We start from the raw sequence: 12,475 nt of genomic DNA, 5'->3' as shown, positions 1-12,475 counted from the left end.
AGATCCGTTCACTGATTGTGGACGGAAGGTGGCTAAATGAAAAAGAAATAATGGAACAAAGGCAGATGAGGAAAATAGATACGTGGAGTCTAATACAATTTAGGCATTTCCTGACTTCAATGGGTACGAAGGAGGAGCTGTCAAGAAAGTTGACCCCATTTGAGAAGCTCTGTCTAACGGAGGGACCAACAAAGAGCACTTTGGCAAAAATATACGCATTTTTAGAGGAAGATAATGACTACACCCAGAAATATAAAATAAAATGGGAACAGGACATTGGGAGAGAGCTATCGCCCGCACAATGGGAACGAGTGGTCGGGATGACTCATGGGGCCTCAGTATCAACTAGAATACAGGAATCAGGATATAAAGTAGTAATGAGGTGGTATTACACCCCTGATAAACTAAATAAAATGTGTGGGACCAACCCAGTATGTTGGAGATGTGGAGAGCAAAGAGGAGATTACAAACATGTTTGGTGGGAGTGCAGGGGGCTGGCCAACTATTGGAATAAAATAAAAACATACATATGGAAACTGGCAGGGATACCCGAATCGGACGGCCCTGAGGTGTATCTTTTACACCTGACTGGGATTGGGGTTAAAAAATATAAAGGCTCCCTGGGAATGCATTTGATAAATGCGGCAAGGATATTAATAGCAAGAAAATGGAAGTCTCCTCAAGCCCCCACATTGAAGGAATGGATTGATGAGGTTGACCATACCTACTCGATGGAAGAGCTATCGGGCATAGTCCACGGGAGGGAGATTAGGGGATGGGATAAATGGTTGGAGTTTAGGAACACAGAGGAATATAGGAGAGGAGGGGAGTAGGAAGTAAATCCATGGACGGGGAAATATGTTATGAGAAGAGAGAGTACAATGGGATGAGTAGAAGAAGCCGGAAATGGCTCGCTGGAGCAAGTAGTGATACCAGTGTGAACTTACACTACAGGGTTTTCTTTTCTTTTTTCCTTTCTTTCTTGGTGGAGGTTTCTATATCTGGATCTGAGGGTGGTGGGTAGGTAGGACAGGGAGTGGGTGACCCACACCACGCCCCACCTAGTAGAAATTGGAAATTGGAAGAGGTGGCAGGACCCATAAAAACTTAGAGAATAAGCTCGGGAACAGAGGAGATGGGTCGGCCTTGAAGGAAAAGGGGGAGGGGGGGGGGGGGGTGGGAAGATCACTCCTAGAGAATAGGTGGTAAAATACTATGTATAAATTAGCCTTAGTAATTGTATAATACTGTATAAGTATTGATAATTTTGGATACCTTTTTAATCACTTTTTTGGAAATACGATATTGGATAAATAAAGAATAAAAAAAAAAAATAAAAAAAAAAAAAAATTTGCAGATGCTTATACCCCTGAACAGTCATTTTGAGACATTTGGTTTCCAGACTACTCACGGTTTTGGGCCCGTAAAATGCCAGGGCGGTATAGGAACCCCACAAGTGACCCCATTTTAGAAAAAAAGACACCCCAAGGTATTCTGTTAGGTGTATGACAAGTTCATAGATGATTTTACTTTTTGTCAAAAGTTAGCGGAAATTGATTTTAATTGTTTTTTTTTCACAAAGTGTCATTTTTCACTAACTTGTGACAAAAAATAAAGTCTTCTATGAACTCGCCATACACCTAATGGAATACCTTGGGGTGTCTTCTTTCTAAAATGGGGTCACTTGTGGGGTTCCTATATTGCCCTGGCATTTTAGGGGCCCTAAACCGTGAGGAGTAGTCTAGAAAACAAATGCCTCAAAATGACCTGTGAATAGGACGTTGGGCCACTTAGCGCACCTAGGCTGCAAAAAAGTGTCACACGTGGTATCGCCGTACTCAGGAAAAGTAATATAATGTGTTTTGGGGTGTATTTTTACACATACCCATGCTGGGTGGGAGAAATCTCTCTGTAAATGGACAATTGTGTGTAAAAAAAAAATCAAACAATTGTCATTTACAGAGATATTTCTCCCACCCAGCATGGGTATGTGTAAAAATACACCCCAAAACACATTATACTACTTCTCCTGAGTACGGCAATACCACATGTGTGGCACTTTTTTGCAGCCTAACTGCGCTAAGGGGCCCAAAGTCTAATGAGGACCTTTAGGCTTTACAGGGGTGCTTACAATTAGGCACCCCCCAAAATGCCAGGACAGTAAACACACCCAACAAATGACCCCATTTTGGAAAGTAGACGCTTCAAGGTATTCAGAGAGGGGCATGGTGAGTCCGTGGCAGATTTCATTTTTTTTTTTTTTGTCGCAAGTTAGAAGAAATGAAAACTTTTTTTTTTTTTGTCACAAAGTGTCATTTTCCGCTTACTTGTGACAAAAAATAATATCTTATATGAACTCACTATGCCTCTCAGTGAATACTTTGGGATGTCTTCTTTCCAAATTGGGGTCATTTGGGGGGTATTTATACTATCCTGGAATTCTAGCCCCTCATGAAACATGACAGGGGGTCAGAAAAGTCATAGATGCTTGAAAATGGGAAAATTCACTTTTTGCACCATAGTTTGTAAACGCTATAACTTTTACCCAAACCAATAAATATAGGCTGAATGGGTTTTTTTTAATCAAAAACATGTTTGTCCACATTTTTCGTGCTGCATGTATACAGAAATGTTACTGTATTTGAAAAATACCAGCACAGAAAGTTAAAAAAATCATTTTTTTGACAAAATTAATGTCTTTTTTGATGAATATAATAAAAAGTAAAAATCGCAGCAGCAATCAAATAGCACCAAAAGAAAGATTTATTAGTGACAAGAAAAGGAGCCAAAATTCATTTAGGTGGTAGGTTGTATGAGCGAGCAATAAACCATGAAAGCTGCAGTGGTCTGAATGGAAAAAAAGTGCCTGGTCCTTAAGGGGGGTAAAGCCCACGGTCCTCAAGTGGTTAAGCAACCGGCCTGAAATGCACAAACCTCCCCCCCCCCAATACTTATCGAGCCCCCATCGACATGTAGCAGCCTTTCTGCATCACCTAGCGGACTGCTAATGGCTTGATAACTGACCTGCATCGGGTCTCATGACACCCCACTTGTGTGCATAAAAGTTGCTAGGAGCCCGCTAGGTGATGCCGGAAAGCTCAAACACGTTGCTGGAGGCTCAGTAAGTATTTAAATAGCCTCAAAACCCGCCAAACGCAAAGTAAAGTCCCCGTTCTCACTCAGGCATGCTGGTTAGTTGAGACTTCTGTTTGCCTGAGTTCCGGATAACGGGGACTTAGCTGTATTTTCACAGTTAGACTTGGCAACTGCAGTTCAGGAAATTCTTTTGAAAACCCTGAGAATCCCCCTTTAGGAGATGGACTTGTCCAAAGCCTGTCACTTCTGTCAGATTTTAACTGCTTTTTCGCTGTAGTGGTCCTTTAAATGATGGGCCTCCACATTACAGCACCCAGTAATCCTGCCTGCAAATAAATTACATTTACAGTGCTCTTAAACGTTTGTGAATGGCCACAAGTTAGAAGCCTGCACGGGTCTAATTTTTCAGACCCGCAGCCCCGATACCCGCACCCGACCCGCAACCCACCTGGTGAATCTGGTACCTGCAGCCCCGATACCCAACCCACAACCCACCTGGTGAATCTGGTACCAGCAGCCCCGATACCCGCACCCAACCCACAACCCACCTGGTGAATCTGGTACCCGCACCCACTACCCGCACCTGACCCGCAACTCACTTTCTGGTGAATCTGGTACCTGCAGCCCTGCTACCCGCACCCAACCCACCTGGTGAATCTGGTACCCGCAGCCCCGATACCCGCACCCAACCCACAACCCACCTGGTGAATCTGGTACCCACATCCACTACCCGCACCTGACCCGCAACTCACTTTCTGGTGAATCTGGTACCCGCAGCCCTGTTACCCGCACCCAACCCACAACCCACCTGGTGAATCTGGTACCCGCACCCACTACCCGCACCTGACCCGCAACTCACTTTCTGGTGAATCTGGTACCCGCAGCCCTGTTACCCGCACCCAACCCACCACCCACCTGGTGAATCTGGTACCCGCAGCCCCGCTACCCGCACCCAACCCGCAACCCACCTGGTGAATCTGGTACCTGCAGACCCACTACCCGCACCTGACCCGCAACCCACTTTCTGGTGAATCTGGTACCCGCAGCCCTCCTACCCGCACCCAACCTGCAACCCACTTTCTGGTGAATCTGATACCTGCAGACCCACTACCCACATCCGATCCACAACCCGATTAAAATCAAAATGGGTACCCGAACCCCACCTGCATTTCTAGTTACCTGCGGGTAGCCGACCCGATGCTGGCCTCTACCTCAAGTCAAAAGAATGGTAGTTTTGGTATCACCACTTTTTAGCTGTTAGATGCAGAATAGCGCTTGGCATGAACCAATGCGTGTGAATGGATCACTCTCTACAATGGCTGTACAGACCATTGTTTGAGAAACAGACAGCACTAAAGCTATGGATTTTTACATGCTGCTTTTGAGTAATTAGAGCAGTGTTTCCCAACCTTTTTGAGCCCGGGGAACACTATCGCGACCAAACTTTTCTCTGGGGCACCCTGGGGGCGTGGTTAGTGGCGGCGGCAGCACCCCCCTTTCCCCAATTTTGAGTATAGTTACCCCCAATAGTTAGTATAGTAGTTACCCCAGTACAGCAAATACAGTTAGCCCAGTATAGCAAGTATAGTTACCACAGTACAGCAAGTACAGTTAGCCCAGTATAGCAAGTATAGTTACCACAGTACAGCAAGTACAGTTAGCCCAGTATAGCAAGTATAGTTACCACAGTATAGCAAGTACAGTTAGCCCAGTGTAGCCAGCAGTTAGTCCAGTGTAGCTGCTAACTGCTGGCAGTGTACTTGCTACTCTGGGCTAACTATGTAGCCCGGCCTGCCGCCGTCCTGTAGGTCGGATGTGGAAGGTGTCACAGAGGGGACCGGGGGAGTCTCATGGGAGCGCGTGCGGGACCCGTCCTGAGGCCTAACACCGTGTGCTGTCACACAACTAACTGCTGTGCCAACCCCACTTACGCTTTCCGTCCTCCAATTTGACTCTCGCCGGCGCCGCATCAGCCAATAGGAGAGCCAGGAGGCGGAACTAGGCAAATGTAGTTTCCATGTTACGGCGAGCCCGATATGTGCGTTGGCGTCCACTCAGCGCTGCCTGCTAATACTGTGCACGCACACTGTGCACGCATTGCCTGCCACCTTCCCACATACTTATGACGTCACCTCGCCTCCTGTCACGGCACACCTGATAACCTCCCACGGAACACCAGTGTGCCGCGGCACACTGGTTGGGAAACACTGAATTAGAGCATTACAGATGCTAGTAACAGCAGTGTTCGAATGATTGGCAATACAGTGAAAAAAAATAGTGTGTTTTACAGTCATAATGGCATTCAGAGGGGGACAGACAAATGCCGTAACATGATGTTTGAGTGTGATTCTGCCCACATATGGTATGTGTGCCGTCAGTAATAGTATAATGCAATGCACTGTGAAACTTTACTGTGTGCATCCTGTTCTGTTCTACATGAATAGCTATACTATGCTTTGCAGAGGTCTAGATGTCCACCCACAGACACTGCAGCGATTCCTGGCTCAGGGGGATGAAGGCTCAGCTCAAATACTGGAGGTACTTTACACTGATGAAATCACACATGTGGCAGCTGGCCTGAGGTGGTTCACTTACATCTGTGCCAAGGAGCAGCGGGTAAGTTATTAAGACATTGGTCTTACCAGCATCCTAATCTGCTACTGTGTAACTACTATTCCTCAGCTATACTGTACAGGTATTTTTATGTGTTTGAGTTCCATATTCATTTAATTCTGTCCAGCAGACATTGATCAGAGTTATTATGGGCCCATATGCAATTACATTTTTCACCTGAGTTTTCTCCTAGGTGATATTTTCACAACTTGTAAATAAATATGCCTTTTAAAACGCCAGCAAGCAAAAAAATATATAAAAAATCATTTTGTTGTACTTTTTTTTTTTTCGCCATGGTTGGACGGCACAAAGTGTTGTGCCCCCTGGTCACCCGACCCTCGAGCACCCATACGCGAACATCAATCCAGGTTTGATGCACATGTTTTATGGACTTTACCATTGTTCTGATTGTCTTAATACCGGAAAATAAAGCGTTTAAAGGGTCAGTGCCCAGTGTGTTTTGCTGTACTGCCACAAGATAACATTATCTTTAGTTCGGATGCGTTCAGCTTTGCTGGCAGGGAAGCTTCTAAGTCCTGTGTGTAACCCTTTGAATGCTGTTCTAGTAAAAAAAATAAAAAAAAGCTGGTTGTATGTAATATGCTGTAAATAATCTATTAGAGCAAAAAAGAAATGCTGGGTTTCATTCCAGTTTAATTGCATATGGGCCATGATGCAGTATGGCAGCTATGTTGTCTAAAGGAATCTGAAAGTGAATGGAAAACTGCCCTTGCCAACTTCTTTTTAAAGATTAGGGGTTACTACCCCACTCTCTCACACAGAAATGATAAAATCACTTTAATAACCTTTTAAAGAGACACTGTAACATCAAGAAGTTCCCCTGGGGGGTACTCGCCTCGGGAGGGTGAAGCCTTAGGGTCCCAATGAGGCTTCCCACGCCATCCTCTGTCCCATGGGGGTCTCGCTGCAGCCCTCCGAACAGCGGCCAGACAGATCCGTCAGCCTGTTCGATATTTACCTTTCCAGGCTCCAGCGGGGGCGCTGTGGCGGCTTTCCGCTCCGAAGTAGACGGAAATACCCGATCTCAGTCGGGTCCGCTCTACTGCGCAGGCGCCAGAGACTTGCACCTGCGCAGTAGAGCAGACCCGACGGTGATCGGGTATTTCCGCCTATTTTGGAGCAGAGAGCCTCCACAACGCCTGCGCAGGAGCCGGGAAGGCAAATATTTACATCGCCGCTGTTCGGAGAGCTGCAGGGAGACCCCCGTGGGACGGAGGACGGCATGGGAAGCCTCATTGGGACCCTGAGGCTTCCCCTCCCGAGGTGAGTACCTCCCAGGGGAACTTTTTGATGTTACAGGTTTTCTTTAATAATATGAATTCAGCATAGACAGGCCCCAGATTCATAGTCACACACTATAAACACATAGAAAAGAGCGGAAATCGATCAGAAAATCGATCAAAATTAAGATTGGACATGTTGGGAAAAATCGATCTGGCAGGTAACTAACAGTAAATTGTACCGTGTGTACCTAGCATTAGAGAAATTAACAGGGGTTATCTATAACCTCCTAAAGTATATCAACTACTAATAAGATTACTGTGGTAATAATGTACGGTTGTTCACATTTGTATGATAGCTACACCTGAGTACAGATGTTGTCAACTTTGTTGGTATCCTTACAGCTCATTTAACATGTCCTTTATGCCTAATAAAGAGCTACTGTCTCTGGTATAGCTACATGCTGCTGGCATGTCAGCAAGTAAAGCAAAGCAAGTATGAAGACTAAAAGTATTGCTTTTCTACAAAATGGCCTGGATAAATGTCAGTACTTTTAGAAAAGATCATTAATAATAGGATTATTTCTGTGTAACGTAACTTCAGTCTGTCAGGTTGACCTCTTCTCTCCATGCACCACTTGTCACATGACCACAGAATGCCAGTAACTGCTTATTCAACAGCATTACCATGAAGCACCCCCACCCCATTCCTCCAAACCATAGGTGAGAAGTGTGATTCTACTATGACAAAAGGATTGAAAACATTTTAGAAATATGACAAAAGCTTATATAAAACGAGTGATTATATTATGGAGGAGTATCAAAACAGTGTTTCAATAAAATAAATAAAATGTTTCCTTAACCTCCCTGCCGTTCGAATTACTTGCTGCGCACGGCAGCGGTAGGGTTGTTTTTATTTTTTAAGCATGTAGCTAGCCTAGCGCTAGCTACATGCTTCTCCCCCTTCGATCCCCTCTGGCGCAAATACCCAACAGGAAATCCTGTTCTGAACGGGATTTCCTGTATGGGCTTTGCCCGTCGCCATGGCGACGATCGGACTGACGTCATTGAAGTCAGACGGAGTCCCGATCCACCCCTCAGCGCTGCCTGGCACTGATTGGCCAGCCTGCGCAAGGGGTCTGGAGGGGGCGGGGGTGCGGCACGGCGGATCGGCGGTGAGCGGCGGCGATTGGATGGTACACGCAGCTAGCAGAGTGCTAGCTGCATGTAATAAAGAAAAAAGTTATGCAAATCGGCCCAGCAGGGCCAGAGTAATCCTCCGCGGCGGGTTACCCCAAGCTGAGCTCGGGATAACCGGCAAGGAGGTTAATTGAGTAAATGAAAACGACTGTAAGGCTGCTTTTCCATTAGGTGTGATCACACTCAAAATTGCAATGTGATTGTACAGCCTACATTTTCCACTCGCCGCAATTGTGCCATGAACCGTCAAGAATGGAGTGCGATTGCACCAAAAATTGTGCAGCCCGATGATTGCCATTTGCTACAAATCAGAACGAGCTGATGGAAAATGAGCACCGCGAATTATGATAGAAAGAACAGCCACAATCCACTTTTTTTGAGCTGATCGCGTCTGGTGGAAATGAAGCCTTATGCTGGGTACACACTATGAGATTTTCTGGCCGATTTACTGTCAGATCGATTATTTCCAATATGTTCAGTCTGTTTTTCGATCGATTACCGAGCATTTTCCGAGCGATTTCCTGTTTAATTGAACGGAAATTAATCAGAAAATGCTCGGAAATCAATCGGAAAGCAGATCGAACATGTTGTAAATAATTGATCTGACAGTAAATCGGCCAGAAAATCTCATAGTGTGTAGCTAGCATTACTTTCTGGGTGACCCTCATAAATGGGCTTGTCCAAAGCATCACAGTGTTTGTGGACTGAATGACAGAAAGAAGCTGCAGGAAGTAATCTTATTAGTACACTTATATTTTAGTCATTGTTTACACTGTAGCGTACCATTCCTCTCCCTCTGCAGGACTGCTTATCCACTTTCCATGAATTGGTACCGCTGTACTTCAAAGGATACTTGAAACCTCCATTCAATACTGAGGGCAGGAAATCAGCTGGGATGTCAGAAGAGGTAATGTTGTGTCATGTAACTTATCCTACATCGCACCACAAAATAAAGACACAGTGCAGTTATGTGGCTCTTATTGTTCATCACTTCTGGGGAGAAACCTCTGTCTACCATTCTGAAGTGAATACATTTAGAATCCCATAGGTGATGCCACACACTGATAAATGTGTGGCCAGCAACAAATTAAAAATGAGTGTATATTTAAAAATATATATTATTTCTATTTTTTAACATTATGCTGTCTCTGTACTGTTTTTAATTAAATATAGAGTTTACAGAAATAACAAATCACCACATTCTGTTTTTATATACACCCTTTACACAGCCTTATTACATTTTTTTTGAATGGGGATTGTAAATTCAGTCCTGAACTCAAAAGTACCATCTAGCAATCACAGTTGAAATGTTTTATAGCCAATATGAATGTTTTCTACTTCAACAGAGGACACAGCAGTGGCAGTCTTAAAGGACAACTGAAGATATAGGTATATGGAAGCTGCCATGTTTATTTCCTTTAAAGAGAACCCGAGGTGGGTTCTAAGACTCCTAATAGCAGACAGAGGCTGGGTCTGTGTATACTGCCCAGCCTCTGTTGCTATACAGTGTCCCTCCAGGGCCCCCCTGTGCTCTGCTCTGCCCCCCATAAATCAAATGCCGTGCTGGCGACACGCAGTAGTCTCCAGCCGGCTGTTTACCTCTGACTATCAATCTCGCCGCTCCCCCGCCTCCTCTAGGTCGCCGCTTCCCACCCACGTCCCTTCCCTCCCCGCTGATTGGAGGGAAGGAATGCGGACGGGAAGCGGCGACCTAGAGGAGGTGGAGGAGCAGCGAGATTGATAGGTAGAGGTAAACAGCGGCGTGTGATTTATGGGGGGCAGAGATGATTTATGGGGGGCAGAGAAGAGTGCAGGGGGGCCCTGGATGGACGCTGTATAGCAACAGAGGCTGGGCAGTTTACGCAGACCCAGCCTCTGTCTGCTATTAGGATTCTTAGAACCCACCTCAGGTTCTCTTTAAGCAATACCAGTTGCCTGGCTGTCCTGCTGATCCTCTGCATCTAATACTTTTAGCCATAGACCCTGAGCAAGCAGGAGTTTCTGGCATTAGTCAGATCTGACAGATTTGCTGCATGTTTGTTCTGGTGTTATTCAGACACTTCTGCAGCCAAACAGACCAGCAGGGCTGCCAGGCAACTGATATTGTTTAAAAGGAAATAAACATGGCAGCCTCCATAGTCTTTTCACTTCACTTGTCCTTTAAAGGGAACCTGAAGCGAGAAGTATATGGAGGCTGCCATATTTTCTCCTAGTCCCTCTCTATCCTCAGTTTCTGCACTTTTGTGACATTTGAACTCCCTCCACATTTCCCTAAATAATTCAAGTGGCTCATCACCTTCTTTAGACCCAAAGATTCCCCTTATATCTTAGTACTTTTTGTACAGTAAAATACCTTTTTAGGTTACAGTTTATGGTGTAGCAGGGGAGAGGATCTGTGTATTGACTTGTGCTATGTAATTAATTAAGGCTGTTGTGTTCTCTCTTCCAGTGGTACCTCCCTCTAGTAAAACCATCCTGAGAGGATGCAGCTGCTGTATTGCCAGATACCAAACACTGCTCTGCTTATTATAAAGCACCTTCTCCCTCTACAGTCTCAGCAAGCCAGCTGGTTCCACACTACTCCTACACTGTAAGACCATTCATTGCTGGACAATGTGTAACTGGGAGTGACTTACAGGTTCTGCCACTACCTATTACCTCACTTCTGTGCCAAAAATATGTATCTTCTAAAACACTGTTGTTTTATACAAAGGTAGCTTGAAGACGACGTTCATACTCACTTTTTATGAATGCAATATTTATTGTATTAATAATCTACATTGGAAGCACTTCCCCTTACAGTATGTGGGGGATGCAGTGATACTGCTCAGAGCAGTGAGGTTTGTGCAGCTATTAGACACACTGTAGCCACGCCTTCCTACTGAAGACTGATTTCCAGAGACAAAGCATAGTGAAAGTTTTATACATACCTGGGGCTTGTTCCAGCCCCATCCGCACGCATCGCTCCCACCCTCAGTATTCTCCCTCTTCGGTACTGGGTCCCATATCTTCGGCCAGTCTGGGCATGTGCAGTTCACTCCCTCCATCTCTCCCGGCAGGGAATAGTACTACGCAGGCGCAGTACTATTCGCCCGAGAGACGGGGGGAGTGCACTGGGCATGTGTAACACTGGCCGTAGCTACAGGACCTGGTACAGACGATGGAGAAGGCTGAGGATGGCGGTGAGGGAGTGATTCATGCGGATGGGGCTAGAGGATGCCGCAAGTATGTATAAAACTTTCACTATGCTTTGTATCTGGTTTCCTTTAAGAGTAAGGGAGCTAATACATCACTTGATTTTCAGCATTGATATCCGGCCAATTTGATCATAATGATCAAATCGGGCAGATATCAGTGCTGTAAAATGGCCACCCAATTGATCGATTTCTGGCAAAAATTGGTGAAAACGGATTGATTGGGCATGCTGGAAAATCTCGGTTTTAAGGGCTCAGTCAGGTGTGCAGTGGTAACCGTGTTTGATTGCCCAATAACCGACGTACCCCCCGACCAGTTTGCCTTGGGCCCGTGGCGATTGTTGCATGCTCACCTGTCACACCAGCGGGACTCCTTTCCCCCTCCTGTGTCCGGTTACTCTTGTTACCGCGAGTACCTGTACCAAATGACCACCGGTCCATGTGCTGAGGTTACTACGTGCATCGGTGTCACATGGTAGGACACTCACGACGGCAATTAAAATAAAGACACTGGTAGAGGCGAGGAGTGGCACCACCATGACAGGTGAGCATGCACCACTCACTGGAAGAGGGGGGGCACTCTGGGTGCGGTGTGGCAGTGCTAGGACAATTTACAATAAGAAAATCTGTCTGCAGTGTGTGGGCAAGTAACAAATCGCCTAATGTATGGCACCCTAAGTGAGTTTATTCAGTTGCTAAGGAGGAGGCTGATCCATGTGAATCCATGCAGCTGAGATTTTGCAATTTCAAATGCAAACTAATATATATGTTACGGCCAGAACCCGAAGTTTGGCCACTTCTAGTTCTGGCCGGCCAATGTGCGAAGTGGCCGCTGCGCTGCGGCCAATGTAAGAAAGGGAATGAATTATGTAACATTAATGTATCTGCTGGCCCCAGCGCAGCGGCCAAATATATCGCAACTTAGTTATTTTAATGAAATTAAGCCGGCGGCAATGTAGCAGATGAAGCCGCTGGCTTTTTCTCTGCCGCTCTCTCCTCCCCCCGCCTCTCTCTCATTCTCTTATTATGGGCAGCCGAGGGGGGGGGGGGGGACACGCGTGTCCCCTCCAGAGTCGTTCGTTGCGGCAGGGAATCCTGCCGTTCTCGCAGAGCGGGTGCTGCCAGAAGCAA

The 12,475-nt window shown here is 45.9% G+C and overlaps 1 protein-coding gene across 4 annotated transcripts in view; it reads left to right on the top strand.

The window, feature by feature from the left end:
- The window catches only part of LOC137561173 (uncharacterized protein HI_0077-like), a 40,303-nt gene extending 29,114 nt beyond the window's left edge, over nucleotides 1-11,189 (top strand). For all 4 annotated transcript variants that reach the window (XM_068272431.1, XM_068272429.1, XM_068272428.1 and 1 more), the window contains 3 exons: nucleotides 5,559-5,712; nucleotides 8,953-9,057; nucleotides 10,600-11,189. In XM_068272431.1, coding sequence (XP_068128532.1) covers nucleotides 5,559-5,712; nucleotides 8,953-9,057; nucleotides 10,600-10,629 — 289 coding nt within the window. In that variant the 3' untranslated portion in view covers nucleotides 10,630-11,189. The remainder of the gene's footprint in view (nucleotides 1-5,558; nucleotides 5,713-8,952; nucleotides 9,058-10,599) is intronic.
- Nucleotides 11,190-12,475: the final 1,286 nt, after the last annotated feature.

This window comes from Hyperolius riggenbachi, chromosome 3, assembly GCF_040937935.1.
Source record: "Hyperolius riggenbachi isolate aHypRig1 chromosome 3, aHypRig1.pri, whole genome shotgun sequence".
NCBI classification, from domain to species: domain Eukaryota; kingdom Metazoa; phylum Chordata; class Amphibia; order Anura; family Hyperoliidae; genus Hyperolius; species Hyperolius riggenbachi.
Note: the sequence above shows the minus strand (reverse complement) of the source record. Positions and strands in the feature narration are given on the sequence as shown.